General features: G+C 41.8%; 1 protein-coding gene across 4 annotated transcripts in view; it reads left to right on the top strand.

Moving 5' to 3' along the window:
• SNX25 (sorting nexin 25) overlaps positions 1-19,370 on the top strand; it is a 148,558-nt gene that overhangs the window by 56,907 nt on the left and 72,281 nt on the right. For all 4 annotated transcript variants that reach the window (XR_007514929.1, XM_049866249.1, XM_049866248.1 and 1 more), the window contains exon 5: positions 1,608-1,794. Coding sequence is in view for 3 of the 4 variants with exons in the window: in XM_049866249.1 (XP_049722206.1) it covers positions 1,608-1,794 (187 nt within the window). In the remaining variant the exon portion in view is untranslated. The remainder of the gene's footprint in view (positions 1-1,607; positions 1,795-19,370) is intronic.

Genomic DNA, 19,370 nt, shown 5'->3' with positions numbered 1-19,370 from the left:
CTGAATAACATGGATTGACACAGTGGCTGCAACAGTGGGCTAAAGCATCACAGTGATTGTGAGCACGGCGCAGGACCGGGTAGTGTTCTGTAGGACATAGGGTCGTTATGAGTCTGAACCGAATTGATGGCACCCAACAACAACAACAATATGCAGAAAACACAATCTTGCTTGCTGAAAGTTAGGAGAATTTGAATCATTTACTGATGAAGATCAAAGACTATAGCAGTATGGATTACACCTCAACATAAAGAAAACAAAAATCCTCACAATTGGACCAATAAGCAGCATCATGATAAAGGAAGAAAAGATCGAAGTTGTCAAGGATTTCATTTCACTTGGATCCACAATCAATGCCTATGAATACAGCTATCAAAAAATCAAACAATGTATTGCATTGCTGCCAAAAACCTCTTTAAATTGTTAAAAAGCAGAGATATCACTTTAATGATTAATGTGCACCTGACTCAAGCTATGGTATTTTCAATTGCCTAGTATGCATGCAGAAGCTGGACAGTGAATAACGAAGACAGAAGAAGAATTGATGCATTTCAATTATGGTTTTTGTGAAAAATACTGAATCTACCATGGACTGCCAGAATAAACAAATCTGTGTAGGAAGAAGTATAGCCAGAATGTTCCTTAGAAGTGAGAATAGCGAGACTTTGTCTCACGTACTTTGGACATGTTATCAGGAAGTATCAGTCCCTGGAGAAGGACATCATGCTTAGTAAAGCAGAGGGTCAGTGAAAAAGAGAAAAAGCCTCAAGGAGATGGATTGACACAGTAGCTGCAACAGTGAGCTCAAACATAGTAACAATTGTGAGGGTGGTGCAGGACTGGGCAGTATTTTGTTCTGTTGTACATAGGGTCACTGTGAGTCAGAACTGACTGGACGGCATCTGAGGACAATAATAAACCACAATATAATGTGATTTCTAGAAAAAGCTAACTATTTCCAATGAATTATTTAGGTAGGAGAAGAAAATATGACTTAAGAGCAACTTTATCTCAGAATTCGAAACAAATAACACTGAGATACATTGATTATTTAATTGTCTTATTTATCTTATAAATAATTGTCTTGTTTATTATTCCAGTATTAGTCGTCTGTGCCCATTAGCTGACATAACCAAACACAGAGTAAAGGAGAACTTTTTAATGTAAAGTTAGTAAGGTGAATTTTTAGTAGTATCTTTGACTTTTTAACGTCTTCCTTCTTGAGGTCTGCTTTGACTAGTTGGAAGAATGTTGACTTTCATCTTTGGCAGAGTAAACTGGTCAAAACATATGGAGCATTTTAAAAGAAAAAAGTTAATGTAATTAATTTTGATAGCTTTGTTAGCAGCTCGTGTTCCAGATGGCTTTTTCATTATTCCTTGACATTTAACTCCTGTATTAAATGACCACTTGAATGTAGCCATGGTTGGTAACATACCTAGAGGGCTAGGTAGCCTTTTGTGTGTGTGTGTGTATTTTTTGAATAATTGAATTGTTTGTAATTTCTCCCTTTTGGGTAGTTAAAAATGTAGTTTCAGTTACGTGCCATGAAAAAAAAATTCCTTGGAAGACTTTTCTTTTTCGTTGGCGCTTTCTTTTTCCTACAGTCTTGATGCCACTAGTGGAGTTGCTGAGTGACCCTGATTACATTAACCAAATGCTGCTCACGCAGCTGGAACACAGAGAGCAGATGAGTGAGCATCACAAGAGAGCCTATGCCTACGCTCCTTCTTACGAGGAGTTCATCAAGCTCATTAACGGCAACTCGGACGTTGAATTCCTGAAGCAACTGAGGTATTTGGTTTTTAATTATCACGTGCCAATAGCTACTAATGATCATGCTCTGCCTAGTTAGATAGAAGAATATGGTCAGGGAAGCAGAAATGTAAGAAGTTTTTCATCTTCTCGTTTAGTGACGACCAAATTTAACCAGCTTCTTCTTTAGCAGTGAAATTGGTTAGTTGTTTTCAAATTATTAAGCTATACTCGATTGAAAGCTGTTTAGTTGTTAGGAGGTCCTACCTGGCTGTTCAGATGCATACCTTACAGAAGCCCTGGAAGGAAGTCATGTTTTTTTAATTACAGCATAAAACAATTGTTGAATCCCACGTTTGGGAATAAGGGGCACTTGACTAATCGTTTTGACTAATTTGAAATATACTCCAGGAGTCTCTTTTATAGGAGAGCTCTATCTCCCTTATCATACTTGAGATATTTTAAGGGTGAGTGTGTGTGTGTTTTTATTTACTTATTGTTTCTGTTACCGTGTACACGTATACGATGTGACTGTACAGTGCTGTCTAGTTGGTGGGTTTCTAGGCTTCCACCTCTCTAACCTCTTCTCTTTTAGTATGCGCGTCTGATAATACATGTGGAGAGAGGAAATTCTGGTCCATCAGTTCTCTAACCAAAGAACTCCCTTTAGTATTTCTTGTAGTTTTGGTTTGGATTTTACGAGTTCCTTTAACTTCTGTTTATCTGGAAATGTCCTAATTTCAGCTTCATATTTGAGAGGCAGTTTTGCTGGATGTATGATTTTCAATGCTTTATATAAGTTATCCCATTGCCTTCTTGCCTGTGTGGTTTCTGCTGAGTAGCCTGAGCGTATTCTTATTGACTCTCCTTTGTAGGGGACTTTTCATTTATCCCTAGCTGCTCTTCAAATTCTTTCTTTACCTTTGGTTTTGACATGTTTGATTATAATATGCCTTGGTGACTTTCTTTCAACATGTATCTTATGTGGAGTTCGATGGGCATCTTGGATAGCTATCTTCTCATCTTTCACAATATCAGGGAAGAATTCTGCCAACAAATATTCAACAAGCCTCTCTGTATTTTCTGTTATCCCTCCCTGTTCTGGTACTCCAGTCACTCGTTGGTTATTTCTCTCGATAGAGTCCCACATGATTCTTAAGGTTTCTTCATTTTTAAATTCTTTTATCTTATTTTTCTTCAAATATATTGGTGCCAAGTGCATTATCTTCAAGCTCACCAATTCTGCCTTCTACTTGCTCAGTTCTGCTCTCCTGACTATTCAGTTGTCTAATTCTGTAATTTTATTGTTAATCTTCTGAATTTCTGATTGCTGTCTCTCTATGGATCCTTGCAGCTTATTAAATTTTTCATTATGTTCTTGAATAACCATTTAAATTTCTTCAACACTTTTATCTGTGTGTTCCTTGGCTTGTTCTGCGTATTGCCTGATCTCCTTCCTGATGTCTTGAAGGGTTCTGTATGTTAATCTTTTGTATTCTGCATCCGGTAATTCCAGGAAGGCACTTTCATATAGAAGATCCCTTGATTCTTTGTTTTGAGAGCTTGTTGAAGCGATCACGGTCTGTTTCTTTATGTGATTTGATATTGACTGTCTCTTAGCCATCTATAAGTTATTGTATTAGTTTATTTTATGTTTGCTTACTGTATCCTAGCTTCTTGCTTTGTTTTGTTTTGATATGCCCAGATGGGTTGCTTGAGTGAGCTAGCTTGATGGTTTTCGCCTTTGAAGCTCTGACGTCCTGTCACCAGATGGCTAGAGCTGTTATCAGGCATATCAGTCTAGGAGTCCATTCGCTTTTCTTATATGAATTCAGCTCAGGTGTCCAGGTACCTGGTCATAAAGTGTGTGGTACAGGCTCTGTCCTACAGTCTTAGAGGAGCAGGGGTAATTGGTGTAGGTACCGGTATCTGGTTGCAGCAGGGGGCCATGCTTTGAACAAGGCAGGGGGCTGAGAATCATCCCCCAAGTGTCTCTGAGGAAAGTGTGTCTCTGTTCCCTAGAGCATACAGGTAGGTGGGTTCTGCAGACGGACCATGGGTACCCAGTGCTTTTGGTTATAAGGACTGGGAGGTACCAGTTAACCTTGGACCCCTGTCGTGGGTGGCTGGGTGACCTGAGTGGAGCCACTAGTCCTTAGGCCCCTGATGTGGGTAGGTGAGGACCCTGTATAATAAGCAAAGCAGTGTCAAACATCAAACACCCACCTCTCCACTGCACAGCTGAAACAGTTGGACTCTGCCAACAAGGGCCTATTCTCCTAAAATAGGCCCACACAGGTCCATGCAGGGGAGGAAGGTATTCAAAGTCCATGGACTGTTTATGCCTGGACAGGAGCCACTTCTGTCCTGAGCTCCCCAGGATAATGGAGCTGGCAAATTATCTTTTCCCCCATTTGTGCATTTATTCATTCTCCAAGGCCAGGAGAATGGTTCCCTGTGCTCAGCAGGACCTATCTCAGGCCCACGGAAATCAACAGCCTCTGAAGCTGGCTTGGGGGTGGGGGGCATGGTAAAATATACGCAAGTACTTAGCTTTTGCTGAGAGGCCATTCTTCTCTGGTTCTGGAGGTATGAGTAGGCTGTGCAGCTGGCTGCTTCTCCCTGAGGAAACCGTGGCTGAACGCTACCACCAGTCCACCACAGCCGCTTCGGGAATGGTGCCTGAGAGTTCCTGGCGATTCAGGTCCCGTAGCTCTGCTCTGCTTCTGAACCTTCTCTCCCTCCCCATGCCACTCAGTCTCTTTTCTAACTTTGCCTTTGATGTTTAGGGCTCCTAGCTTGTGATAAATGTAATCATTTCACTTGTTTTTTCTCACTTTGTTGTAAGAGGGATCGTTGGAAGCGTCTCTCTATTCCACCATCTTGGCCCCGCCTCCTGGTCTGTCAGTTTTGATTCTTGTTAGTAACTTTGGTAAATCACTGATGTAATCGTAAAATATCAGCTGAAATTGAGTCTTTGGACTAATCGAAGATCTGAGACTTAGCCACCTTTGCCTCTGAACTCAAGTCAGCATTAAGGTGACTTATGCTGTTGAATTTTCTGATCTGAGTGGCATATGTCGTAGATGACGCTGTGTTCTCGTCAGCTATGTCATGTGTTTATGTGAGCACTGCAGATGTGCAGATGTGTAGTGATGGGTCCACATGCATGGGTTTGGGTACAAGTAATTTTTCTTATGGGATATAATCTCTGGATATTTTATTTATGACTTTTTTTCTATGCAGAATCTTGAATAGGCTATATGGCACTCCCGGTTATTTATATCTGAATCCAAAAATTCCATTTTGATAAGTGTGACACTTCAGCTGATAGAGAACCCAAGAGCATAAATTATCAAAGGTCGTCTCTCCATGGCCTCCTCTGACCCCTTTTGGAGCATCACTGCATAGAAAGTGAAAGAGCTTAAAATGACAGAACACTTTCGTTGTTTCCCATTCCGTTTAACACTCTCAAAACACACACACACACCAAGCTCTGCCTTTGGAGATGCTGACTTTATTCAAAGCTGTATCCCAGTACCCCTCCACCTTTTCCTTTTATGCCTGCTTGTCCCAGACATGGTGCACGTGGTTGGACCAAGATAGCATGAGGACCACTTTGTAGAAGTATAATTTCCTTCTAAGACATTGTTCAGGAGCAGCTACCTCATGTTGATAAATTGTGAATGCATTGAATTCCTAAGCGCTTTTTTCCTTGCCTAAACAGTCTTACTGCAATAAAGTCAGACGTGAATTATTTGGTAACTCCGTGGGAGTTTGTGATAACATGATCTAGGATCCATAGTGTCAGGTACTTGTGTAAATGAGCATTCACTGCCTTCCAGACTGTGGCCTAGAGTTCCGTTTTGTGCACCAGAAGATTCCAGCACTGCGCACTTCGTGACATGGTCTAAGAAAGAGATCTCAAAAGAGAATTCTTATCAGAGCTGATTATTTTGCACGGTTAACTATGGTACCGTAGCACCATCTGTCAGCTTGTACCTGAGCACAGTTTCTTTATCATAGGTGAGTGAATCTTAATAAGAATGGTTCATCTAGGAAGGCAACTGGAAACAACTTTGGAAGAGCAGACATTGATCTTTTTGCTTAAAAAGTTAGGTGAAGTTGCATAAATTATCTTGCTAGATGACTATTGTTTGTCTAATGCAAAAATTGCTCCCTATTTAAGGATCAGGCCTACTTACTATTATTGACAGGTAAAATTGCTTTTTATTAGGTTTCTGTCTGGAGCCTGTATTGATGAGGCTTATCAGCCTCCTAACACTAATGAAGCTGCTTTCTTTGATCAGAGTCTGAATTGTGTTGTTGTTTTTCTGGTGTACTTAGAGGACTTTGCTGTCTGACTTTAATAGTGTTTTAGGTCTCTGTCTTCAGATTGCTCTCAGTAAAGTTTTGGAATAGACTGCATAAGGCAGGGAATGTTTCTTTTTTAGATTAAGCTGTTTATAAAACCATTCACTTTTCTTTCATACATATTTGGGAGATAAATACATGTTTTCCAAAGGAAGCAAAATCCTTCAACTCTACTAGACTGGAATGCATTAAATAAGATGTAAAACCCTTGAAGGCAGTTCTAGGGTAGTATGGTTATTTTCTGAATTGGCAGTAGATGCTTTCACAGTAGGATAACAGAGCTAGAAATGCTTCCTTTAAATACATTAAACCAGTGGTTTGTCAACCTGGCTGTGTATTAGACTCACCAAGGGAGTTTTAAAAAAATATAGCTGGATATCGAACTATCCTTTGTCTTATCTAGTTGCTAGGTGCTGTCAAGTTGGGTCTGACTCACAGTGACCTTATTTACAACAGAACGAAACGTTGCCTCTCCTGGACCATCCCCACAAATCATTGCTATGTTTAGCCCATTGTTGCAGCCACTGTGTCAGTCCATCTCAGTGGGGTCTCCTTTTCTGCTGTCCCTCTGTTTTACCAAGCCCGATGTCTTTCTCCAGAGATTGGTCCCCCCTGATGACATGTCCAAAGTAAGTGAGACAAAGTCTCACCATCTTTGTTTCTAAGGAGCATTCTGGCTGTGCTTCCTCCAAGACAGGTGTGTTCGTTTTTCTGGCAGTCCATGATATATTAAGTATTCTCGTCAATAGCGCAATTCAAATGTGTCAGTTCTTCTTCAGTCCTTTTTTTTTTATCATGGTCCAGCTTTTGTATGATATGAGGCAACTGAAAATCACTTGTTTGTCAGTTTGTTGTACTGTGGTGGTTTATGTGTTGCTATGATGCTAGAAGAGATGCCACCAGTCTCAAATACTAGTAGGGTCACCTATGGTGGACAGATTTCAGTAGAGATTCCAGGTAAAAGTGGCATGGAGGTGGTTCTGACCCCCTCCAACCCGGTGGGCGGGGGGAGGAGAACTAAGATCAATAGCCCAAGGGGCCGATTCCTATGAGGTGGAGGTCAAACACGTCTACTCTCTCTGCCATCTCTACCAATTCTGACACCAACTGTCCCCCGCACAGCACTCTCTACTTCTCTGCTGGGTTTGTTAATTCATTGCAGTGGCCACACTGAACTCACAGACCACACTCACATTATGGTGTTTATTAGGGAAGTAGGAGTTACAGTTCAGGCTCAGGAATACTCAGGACGCAGTTCTTCCATCAGGACAGCCTCTCCGCATCTGTGCTTGTAGGCACGCCCCTTCCTGACCTTCAGTCTCTGCCCAAAGGCACTCAACTTTCTCTCTCTGTGGGCTGGGATGCCCACAGTGCCATCTCCTGCTGCTGGGTCTCTGGCTTCTGGGTCTCTTCTGCTGGTCTCTCCTTCCTTGGTGGTAGTGGGCTCTTCTCTTTGCTGTGGAATTGGCTTTCTTTTAAGACAAAACTGACTAATTGCCGTGGTAGGCCTCAATTACTGTATCACACAGTCACCTAGGTTGGAGTTACATGACCGTGGCTAGAAAGGCCACACACAAACATAATTAATTTACCACGTTCCAGACTAAGACAGACTAGGAAAAAGGCCTGGTGATCTGCTTTTGAAAATTAGCCAATGAAAACCTTATAGATAACAATAGAACATTGTCTGATATAGTATTGGAAGATGAGCCCCTCAGATTGGAAGGCGCTGAAAATACGACTGGAGAAGAGCTGCCTCCTCAAAGTAAAGTTGACCTTAATGACGTAGATGGAGTAAAGCCTTTTGGACCTTTATTTGCTGATGTGGCATGCCTCAAAATGAGAAGCAACAGCTGTAAAAATCCATTAATAATCGGAACATGGAATGTATGAAATATGAATCAAGGAAAATCGGAAGTTGTCAAAAATGAGATGGAACATTTGCAGATTGATAACCTAGGCATTAGTGAGCTGAAATGAACTGGTATTGACCATTTTGAATCCAATAATTATATGGCCTATTATGCCAGGAATGACAAATTGAAGAGGAATGGCATCGCATTCATTGCCAAAAAGAATATTTTTCAAGATCTGTCCTGAAGTACAATGCTGTCTTTGATAGGATAATATGCATACACCTGTAAGAAAGACAGTTCAAAACGGCATTATCCAAATTAATGCACCAGACACTAATGCCAAAGATAAAGAGATTTAAGATTTTTACCAACTTTTGCAAGCCTGAAATTGATCAAACATGCAATAAAGATGGATTGATAATTACTGGAGATTGAAATGTGGAAACTGGAAACAAAGAAGAAGGATCAGTAGTTGGACAATATGGCTTTGGTGATAGGAATGGTGCCAGAGACAATATGATAAGACCAGTGACCTATTCATCAGAAATGCTTTTTTTAAGAACTCGAAAGACATGGACCTTGCTGGATGGTTTATACAGGAATCAAATTGACTACATCTGTGGAAAGAGACGATGGAGAAGCTCAATATTATCAGTCAAGACAAAGTTAGGGGCTGACCGATTGCTTCTGTGCAAGTTAATGTTGAAGCTGAAGAATATTAAAGCAAGTTCAAAAGAGCCAAAGTACTACCTTGAATACATCCCGCCTGACTCTAGAGACCATCTCAAGAATAGTTTAGATGCTCTGTCCTTTGTAGCAGTTTCTTTCTTTTTCTTCTTTTCTGGCACCTGAAGGGTGTCAAAGGAAGGATATGGTGGCTGTAGTGGTACAAAAATGTGAAATTTCCAGGATTTTCAAGTAGGAGTAGTGATCAACTCTGCTAACAACACAGCATCCGGAAAGCTGAATTTCATCTCAATGAAGGATATCAAGGGGCAGCTGGACAAACGTCCCACTGCTGGTGTGGGTGGTGGGATGGCGACCACAGTCAGGATCTGCCAGTGAGAGCTCATGAAGAAGCTGCATCAGTTACTGAAACTCGACAGTTAAAACTGTGCTGGAGAGAGGACTTAACAGTTCCTGTGTGTTAAGGACAAAGTGAAGTCAAAGTAGACCCTGAAGGAGAAGTGAAAGGCTCTTCTCTTGCAGGATCTCTGAGCAAATTGTGGCCCAGGAATGCGTCCCCTGCCGCCTGCGTTGTGTAGTTCTTTAGCGTATTTGTAAAGGAAATTGTTTCTTCCCTCAATGGGAGCACAGATATACGAGTTTTATCCCCAGGAATTTTTATATAATTGGAGTAGAGCCTGGGCATCAGTATTCTTTAAAAGCTCCCCAGGTGATTATAGTACGCAACTGTTATTGAGACTTTCTTCTGAATGGAATATTCTTCCACAGGCTACCAGTCTTAAATCTTGGCTCCTGGCGTGAGCGTTTCATTGTATTCTAATTATTTGAAAACTGGTTACCGCTGTTTGAAACATATGGTAACTCTGCTGAGGAAAACATGGATGAATCAGGACATCTCATTCTTACACCATGTTTACTGTAATGAACCAAGAGCATTTCATCACTGATCTTCCTGAGAGAGACGTCTAACCCAGGGTTTCTCCACCTTGGCAAAATCGACATTCAGGGATAGACAGTTGCTTGTTGCGTGGCTTGTTCTGTTTATTGTAGAATATTCAGCAGCATTCCTGGCCTCTACCCATTGGATGCCAGTAGCACCCCACAGCTTCTGTGACAGCCAAAAATGTCCCCTGGGGAACACAGTGCCCCCCTGCCCCCGCAAAGCCACTGGTTTAACCCCATGAATAGATAGTTGTGGTTAGGGTTGATTCCAATACACAGCAACCCTATAGCACAGAGTAGAACTGCCCGTAGAGTTTCCAAGGCTGTAATCTTTACGGGAGCAGATTACCAGGCCTTTCCTACTGCAGGGTGGCTGCTGGGTTCAAATGGCCAACCTTTCAGTTAGCAGCCGATCGCTTAGACGGCTTAACCATTGTGCCACCAGGACTCCTTCATGAATAGATAGAGGTTAGTTGTATTAGGTTAGGATTAGGTTCAGATAAAAGTTACAGAACTGCCCCTGCTTCCCCAAATAATGGTGGCTCATCCATAGCTAGAGTCTTTCTTCTCATATAAAAGGGGTCTGAAGCCAGGCTGCCTGGGACTGATACGGGGGCTCCACCATCCTCAAGGGCCCAGGCTACTTCTAGCCCACTGCTCTGCCATCCTAAGGGTATATTCTAACCTCAGAGTCCAGGGTAAATAGTAGAGTGCCATCCATCACATCGTAATTCCAGGCACCAGGATGAAGGTAAGGAAAAGTGGCAAAGGTCCTACACTGGCTGTCTTTTAAGAAAATTTCTAGAAGCTGCCACATGACATTTCTACTTCTATCTCATTGGTCAGAACCACTGAGATATAGTTGGTGGTCATATCCTGAACAGCCGTAGGCCCAGTTAAAATTTGAGGATTCTGTTACTAAGGAAAGGAGCCCTAGTGGCACAGTGATTAAGCACCCTGCTGCTAACTAAAAGGTCAGCGGTTTGAACCCACTAGCCACTCCGTGGGAGAAAGATGTGACAGTCTGCTTCCTTAAAGATTACAGTCTTGAAAACTCTATGGGGCAGTTCTACTCTGTCCTATAGGGACACTGTGAGTCGGAATTGACAGCAATGGGGGCAGGCAGCTAGAGAAGCGCATAGTAATAAAGTCAGAACAGCCTGTCACTGCCATAATTTCATTTAGCATCAATTCAATCTTTATTAGGTTTTTCAGCTCTGGACTAGTTTATTTTGTGTCCTGTCATTTAAACAGAAAATGGAGAATCTGAAAATAGAGAGGAAATTCTAATAATGAATGAAAAGTTTAAAATAAGAAAGATTGAAGTATTATATGCTGAGATCAGCGTGTTTTTTGTTTTCCTAGGATAAAGCAAGAGGAAGTGGGCATAACGCATGGATTAAATTCAGACATCATAATTAACGATGAAGTGGGTTATTGAGGGAGATTGCTAAATATTTTTCCTTTAGAAATTAATGGGATGGATTTTCATCTCTGAGTTGGTATAGGTGCATTTGCACATAAAGATAATATATTAAAATATTAAAGTTCTTAAAACTCCATGCTTCGGTGAAGAATAACTTAAATGTTTAATATTTTGAACAGTGTTTTTGAAAATACACTGTGAGTCACGAGCATAAGTTGTAGAGGAACGTGAAGGAAGAAATCGAGCAAATCTCACGGTGACTAACGCACCGTGTCAGAAATCAATGAGCACACATAAGCTGCTGAGGAAAAGGTTAGTGTGGGTGGACAAGGAAATGAAAAATTGTAAAGTGTGAAACAAAGAGAAGCCTGGTAAGTTTTTATGAAAAGAATAAATGAATATAAATTTAGTTTTTAAAAAACTCAAAATGAGAAGCTGTCTATGAAAATGTTCTGAAAGATCTTTTCATTTTAGGAGAAATAAAAGTACTTCAGAATATGTTTTCTTCTGTTGACGTGTGAGAAATTGTAGAGGGCACAGAAGTGGGAGTTAAACGCTATCAGAGAACACATACTATTTTCATTGAGGAGGAGAGATAATTGAATGTTGGCAGCAATGTAAAATTTGATAAAAGAAGGGGACTTCATTATGTGCTGACAATGGGAGTGATACTACACCTGGGTGAGGTGTGTCTGCTTCGCAAACCACCGTAGGGTCAAGAGCCAGCTTCTGTAAAGCACTTAGCCCAGTATCTGGCACGTTCTCATTGTTAGCTGCTCCTGTGTTTAGAGGGCATTGGTGGTTCATCTGTAGAATTCTTGCCTTCCATGTGGGAGACCCATGTTTGATTCCTGGCCAGCGTACCTCAGGCGCGGCCACCACAGCAGAGGCTTGTGTGTTGCTGTGATGTTGAGCTTCTAGACTAAGACAGACTAGGAAGAAAGGCCTGGTGAACTACGTCTGAAAAATCAGCCAATAAAAATCCTGTGGATCAGTGTCACTGAATTGTAGAAATTATTGAATTGGTATATGTTCTGCTGTGTATGTTCTCGACAACAAAAATAATTTATTAAAAAAAAACAAAACCCTGTGGATCACAACGGTCTGATCCCATGGTTGCCGTGAGTTGAGGGCCATGAGTTGCCACAAATTGAGGGCTGACTCAACGGCAGCTAACAGCAACAACTATTGTTGTTATAATCGTTAGGTCAAGGATCGCAAATAAATTTAATTTCATTGTTGTTATGGGTTGAATTGTGCATCCCCAAAATATATGTGTTGGAATCCTAACCCCTACAGCTGTGGGTGTAATCCAGTTTGGAAATAGTGGTTTTTTTTTGTCTTTTTAATGAGGTCATATCAGTACAGGGTGTGTCCTAACCCTCATCACTTCTGAGTTATAAGGAGCGGCATAGATGCAGAGACATGCACGCACAAGCAGGGGTCGGGGGAACAGATGCCACAGTGAAGATTGCCAAGGAACCGAGGAACACTGGACTACAGAAGCTGAAAGAGACAAGGATCTTCCCCCATAGCCAACAAAGAGAGCCTTCGTCTATAGCCAGTGCCTTGAATGGGGACTTGTAGCCTCCTAAACTGTGAGAAAAGTTCTGTTTTTAAAAGCCACCTACTTGTGGTATTTGTGTTACATCAGCACTAGGAAACGAAGACTTGTGAACACTGGTCAATTACCAGTGGCTGGCTGATATGCATTGCAGAGCCTTAGGGTTTGAGAAGGCCCAATAAATAACACTTTTCTCACCACCCTGAGGTGTGAACCCTTTTAGAGCCACGGAATAAGGCAATTGAAAACCAAACGTTCCCTTTGTTACTGATAAATCAGATAATTGAGAATGTGGTTTATATCTCAGAAGTAGACAGTCTTTCCCATCTAGCAGGGCTAGATCAACATAAGCCTCCCTGTCCCTCTCCCTGGAGTACTTGTGACACAAACACTTAAGTACTTGGCTACTAATCCAAAGGTCGGAGGTTCGAATCTACCCAGAAGAAAGGCCTGGTGATCTGCTTCCAAAAAATCAGCCGTTGAAAACTCCATGGAGTGCAGTTCTACAGTGGCACATGTGGGGGTCACCATGAGCTTCAACTGACTTGAAGGCAACTGGTTTTGTTGTTGTTTTTTGGTATCTCCCCCTACCTCCACCTTCCCATGGACACTCTGGCAGGTGCAGAGCCCACCTGGCTTCTCTTGGGAGACAGAGAACTTCTCCTATGAGAAAGGGAAAGAAAGGGCTGGGCTACACCTGCTCAGTCCCTTCTTCTGTGTGAACATGTTAAAAACCTCCTTCTCTCCTGGGGAGGAGTGGAGAGAGGCCAGGGATGGGGCCTCTTGTATCTGGAATAAAACATGGTGGCAGTAGGTGAGGTTGTGTAGTACTTTTTACTTAAAAAAAAAAAAAAAAAAAGACTCAGCAGGAAAGAATTTTGTGATTGACAAGATCTACTAAAGGAATGGTAGTGAGAAGTGGTGGAAGTGAGGTGCTGGTAATTTTTAACAACCAACTTTTGAGGGGGACTGAGAATCCCTGACTTATAACATTTGCCAATTTCCGTGGTGTAAATACTCCTGCATGGCCAATTTAAAGCTATTAGCATGACATCGGAAACCCTGGTGGTGTAGTGGTTAAGAGCTGTGGCTGCTAACCAAAAGGTCGGCAGTTCGAATCCACCAGGTGCTCCTTGGGAACCCTATGGGGCAGTTCTGCTCTGCCCTGTGGGGTCGCTATGAGTCAGAATCGACTCATCAGCAATGGGTTTTAGCCTGACATTGGAGCCCTGGTGGCGTAGTGGTTAAAAGCTCGGCTGCTAACCAAAAGGTTGGCAGCTCAGATCTATCAGCTGCTCCTTGGAAACCCTATGGGGCACTTCTGCTCTGTCCTATAGGGTCGCAATAAGTCGAAAACGAGCATGACATCACTGAGCGTAGAGTTGGGAAGAGGTATGCAAGTAGCATAGTATTTCTACTGTGCAGATATAATAGATGTAAATAACCTCAAGGGCACAAGTAGTAGCAAAGTGAAGTAAAAAAAAATAGCAAACAATGAGATTTGAGTGCTTATCACCTTTGTTTTTAATGTAAATTATTTAATTGTAAGGTTGTATTACTTGATTTCTAATAATTGTGGCTTAATTCCTGAGGGGGGGACCCTGAAACCCCCATGTGTATGTCAGGTTGTCATACTGTGGCAGCTTGCGTGTTGCTCTGATGGTAGAAGCTATGCCACTGGTATTCAGATTCCAGCAGGGCCAACCATGGTGGACAGGTTTCAGCTGAGCTTCCAGACTAAGACAGACTAGGAAGAAGGACTTGGCAGTCTACTTCTGAAAAGAATTACCAGTGAAAACCTTATGAATAGCAGCGGAACATTGTCTGATATAGTGCGGCAAGATGAGTCCTTCAGGCTGGAAGGCACTCAGAAGACGACTGGGGAAGAGCTGCCTCCTCAAAGTAGAGTTGACCTTGATGATGTGGATGGAGTCAAGTTTTTGGGACCTTCATTTGTTGATGTGGCATGACTCAAAATGACAAGAAACAGCTGCAACCACCATTAATAATTGAAACATGGCATGTACAAAGTATGAATGTAGGAAAAGTGGAAATCATCAAAAATGAAATAGAACGCATAAGCATCGATATCCTAGGCGTTAGTGAGCTGATATGGACTGGTATTGGCCATTGTGAATCTGGCAACCATATGGTCTACTATGCCTAGAAGGACAACTTGAAGAGGAATGGTGTTGCATTCATTGTCAGAAAGGACATTTCAAGATCTATCCTGAAGTACAGCGCTGTCAGTGATAGGATAATATCCATATGCCTACAAGGAAGACCAGTTGATACAACTATTATTCAAATTTACGCACCAACCAGTAAGGCCAAAGGTGAAGAAATCAAAGATTTTTACCAACTTCTGCTGTCTGAAATTCACTGGACATGCAATCAGGATGCACTGATAATTACTGGTGATTGGAATGTGAAAGGTAGAAACAAAGAAGAAGGATTGGTAATTGGAAAATATGGCCTTGGTGATAGAAACCATGCTGGAGATTGCATGATAGAGTTTTGCAAGACCGACAACTTCTTCATTGCAAATACCTTTTTTCACCAACATAAACAGCGACTGTATACATAGACCTTGTCAGATGGAATACACAGGAATCAAATTGACTACATCTGTGGAATAGACAATGGAAAAGCTCAATATTATCAGTCAGAACAAGGCCGGGGCTGACTGTGGAACAGACCATCAGCTGCTCACATGCAAGTTCAAGTTGAAACCAGAGAAAATTGGAATAAGTCAACGAGAGCAAAAGTAAGACCCTGAGTGTATCCCACCTGAGTTTGGAGACCTTCTCAAGAATGGATATGATGCATTGAACACCAGTGACTGAAGACCAGATGAGCTGTGGAATGACATCAAGGACATCATCTATGAAGAAAGCAAGAGGTCATTAAAAAGACAGGAAAGAAAGAAAAGACCAATATGGATATCAGAAGAGACTCTGAAACTTGCTATTGAATATTGAGCAGCTAAAACAAAAGAAATGATGAAATACAAGAACTGAACAGATTTCAAAGGACAGCTCGAGAAGACAAAGTATTATAATGACATGTGCAAGGAGATAGAAAACCAAAAAGGAAGAACATGCTTGGCATTTCTCAAGCTGCAAGAACTAAAGAAAAAATTGAAGTCTCGAGTGCAATAGTGAAGGATTCCATGGGGGAAAATATTAAACGATGCAGGAAGTATCAAAAGAAGATGGAAGGAACAGACAGTCATTGTACAGAAAAGAACTGGTCGGAGTTCAACCATTTTGAGAGGTAGCATATGGTCAGGAACCGGTGGTACTGAAGGAAGAAGTCTAATTTTCACTGAAGGCATTGGGGAAAAACAAGGCTTCAAGAATTGACAGAATATGAATTGAGATATTTCAACAAACAGATGCAGCACTGGAAGTGCTCACTTGTTTATGCCAAGAAATTTGGAAGATAGCTAACTGGTCAACCGACTGGAAGAGATCCATATTTATGCGTATTCTCAAGAAAAGTGATCCAACTGAATGGGGAAATTATTGAACAATATCATTAATATCACATGCAAGCAAAATTTTGCTGAAGATCATTTAAAAGCAGCTGCAGCAGTATGTCGACAGGGAACTGGCAGAAATTCAGGCCAAATTTGGAAGAGAACATGGAACCAGGGATGTTGTTGCTGCTGTCAGATGGATCCTGGCAGAAGGATGTTTACCTGTATTTTATTGACTGTGCAAAGGCATTCGACTGTGTGGATCATAACAATGTATGGATAACACTACGAAGAATGGGAATTCCAGAACACTTAATTGTGGTCACGAGGAACCTCTACATAGATCAAGAGGCAGTTGTTTGAACAGAACAAGGGGATACTGATAGGTTTAAAGTCAGGAGAGGTGTGTGTCAGGGTTGTATCCTTTCACCATACCTATTCAATCTGTATGCTGAGCAAATAATCCAAGAAGCTGGACTAAATGAAGAAAAACGGACATCAGGATTGGAGGAAGACTCATTAACAACCTGCATTATGCAGATGACACAAACTTCCTTGCTGAAAGTGAAGAGGACTTAAAGCACTTACTGATGAAGATCAAAGACCACAGCCTTTACTATGGATTGCACCTCTCAACATAAAGAAAACAAAAATCCTCACAACTGGACCAATAAGCAACATCATGATAAATGGAGAAAAGATTGAAGTTGTCAAGGATTTCATTTTACTTGGATCCACAGTCAACACCTGTGGAAGTAGCAGTCAAGAAATCAAAACATGCATTGCATTGGGCAAATCTGCTGCAAAGGACCTCTTTAAAGTGTTGAAAAGCAGAGATGTCACCTTGAAGACTAAGGTGTGCCCGACTGAAGCCATGGTATTTTCAATTGCATCATATGCACGTGAAAGCTGGACGGTGAATAAGGGAGACTGAAGAAGAATTAACGCCTTTGAATTGTGGTGTTGGCAAAGAATATTGAATATACCACGGACTGCCAAAAGAACAAACAAATCTGTCTTGGCAGAAGTACAACCAGAATGTTTCTTGGAAGCAAGGATGGCAAGACTTCGTGTCACATATTTTGGACATGTTGTCAGGAGGGATCAGTCCCTGGAGAAGGACATCATGCTTGGCAAAGAACAGGGTCAGCGGAAAAGAGGAAGACCCTCAACGAGGTGGATTGACCCATGGCTGCAACAATGAGCTCAAGCATAACCACGATTGTGAGGATGGCACAGGACTGGGCAGTGATTTGTTCTGTCGTGCATAGGGTCATTATGAGTCAGAACCAACTTGACAGCACCTAACACCAACAACAAAAAATTCCTGAAAACTTAGTAGTTGGCTGTCAAGAGCTGGTACAACCTCATGAATTGCTGCAGCTCAGCACTGAGTGATGTGTTGTGGGCGGTGTCTTTCGATGACCCTGCACTAGACAGAATTGCAGTTTTTGTAGAAGTAACAACACAAGAAGTCAGCCTGTAGTCATCAGCAAACCATCTAAAGTAGGTCCTAGCCCAGAGCATGGATTCGAGAGTTGAAGGAAACGACTTAGCAGACCTGGTTTGCATTTTTGCTCTATGGCTTGAGAGCTGGGTGATCTTGGGAAGCTATGCAAATTCTGTGACTCAGTTTTAACTACAAAATAGAGAAGGTAGTTTCTGCTTTGTAAGGTTGTTGTGGTAATTAAACGAGATAATATATGTAACGCATTAACACAGTTCTCAGGACATACCATCCCACTGCCATGGAGCTGGTTGGGACTCATGGCGACCCATGTGTTACAGAGAACTGTTCTGCAATCTTAAGGGGAGCAGATCACCTGGCCTTTCTTCTGTGTGACCACTGAATAGGTTTGAACTGCCGACCTTTAGGTTAGAAGTTGAGCACAAACTGATCACGCCCTCAAGGGACCTCAGCACATACTAGACTCCTAATAAGAGCTGAGAAAATAACAGTTGTCAGGAGAAGGCAACAAAAGTCTGAGATCCTGACTTGAATAGGATTAATGGATGAAATGGGGACAACACAATAAAGTCACCTTAGAACCTTCTTCAAAGTGAATGAGAAAGTCATGACATTTTCAGTACAGACCATAAAATAGGCAGCTAAAGGTGGTATCCGGTAAGCATTCTGAACTAAAAAACCTAAGAATGGAGAATGAAACATAACAGTGGTGACATACACACCCTTTTATAGTGATACTAATAGTTTATACGAAAATAGGCAGAACAATGGTCGAAAGCAGATAAAGGCAGCAGAGGGAAGAAATGTGAGGTTAATTAAAGAATACCAGCCAGCCAGTGGTGACAGCTTTGGTTGCTTCTGTAACATGTAACTTCTGTAAGTTCTAGAAACTATAAAATTAATATATGGTAAAATGGTTATTTTAGGAAGATTAAAAATATGGAGAAGCAATACAATGGGAATAAAAATCATTTAGTTCAAGTAGATAAGAACTATTAATACATTGTGTATGTATTTTCACATTATTTCATGTAAATACAACATTTGTTGTACCTGTGTTTTAAGCTCAGGATACCTCGGTTTGCTTTGGTCCACAGCTTCCTAGCTGGTGCAGCTCAGATAGTGTAGAGCTGTGTGGAAATAAAGGTTTCCTCAGCCCTTGGGTGGCTGAGCTTCTCTAGAGAAGCAAAACCAGTAAAGCGTATAAATATGTATATATAGAGGGAAATTTATATCAAGGAAATGGCTCACGAGCTTGTAGAGGTTGGAACGTTCCAAGTCCGTGGGTCAGGCAGAAGGCTTCTCCTGATTTATGTAGCCGTAGGGACTGGTAAACCCAAGAATGGCAGGTCAGACAGCAGGACTCTGGCTCACAGGCTGCAAAGAAGGACAAATCCCAAGATGGGCAGGCAAGATGGCAGGTAAGCTGCTAGGTCAAGTCCCAAGAACCGGAGGTCAGACTAACAGGAGCCAGCGGCAGGATCGAGAGCAAGTAAAAGCCAATGAGCCTTGCCAGAAAGTCCACCGGTATTGGATGCAGGCCACACTCCCAAGGAAAATCCCTTTCAGCCAATAGGCTGCTCACAGCAGATCCCATCATGGAGGTGATCACATTATATCCCATCTCATCATGAAGCTGACTGCTTCATTATACGACTGCCAGACTACATCGTAACTGCCAAACCACTGGGAATCATGGCCCAGCCAAGTTGACACAGAGCCTTTAAGATCACGCTGGGGGAGGGTATGGAGTGGCTGGATACTCCAGTATTCTTTTCAGATACCATTTCCTAGGAATAAAAAAGGGTCAGGAAACA

This window comes from Elephas maximus, chromosome 22 (genome assembly GCF_024166365.1).
Source record: "Elephas maximus indicus isolate mEleMax1 chromosome 22, mEleMax1 primary haplotype, whole genome shotgun sequence".
In the NCBI taxonomy this organism is placed as follows: domain Eukaryota; kingdom Metazoa; phylum Chordata; class Mammalia; order Proboscidea; family Elephantidae; genus Elephas; species Elephas maximus.
Note: the sequence above shows the minus strand (reverse complement) of the source record. Positions and strands in the feature narration are given on the sequence as shown.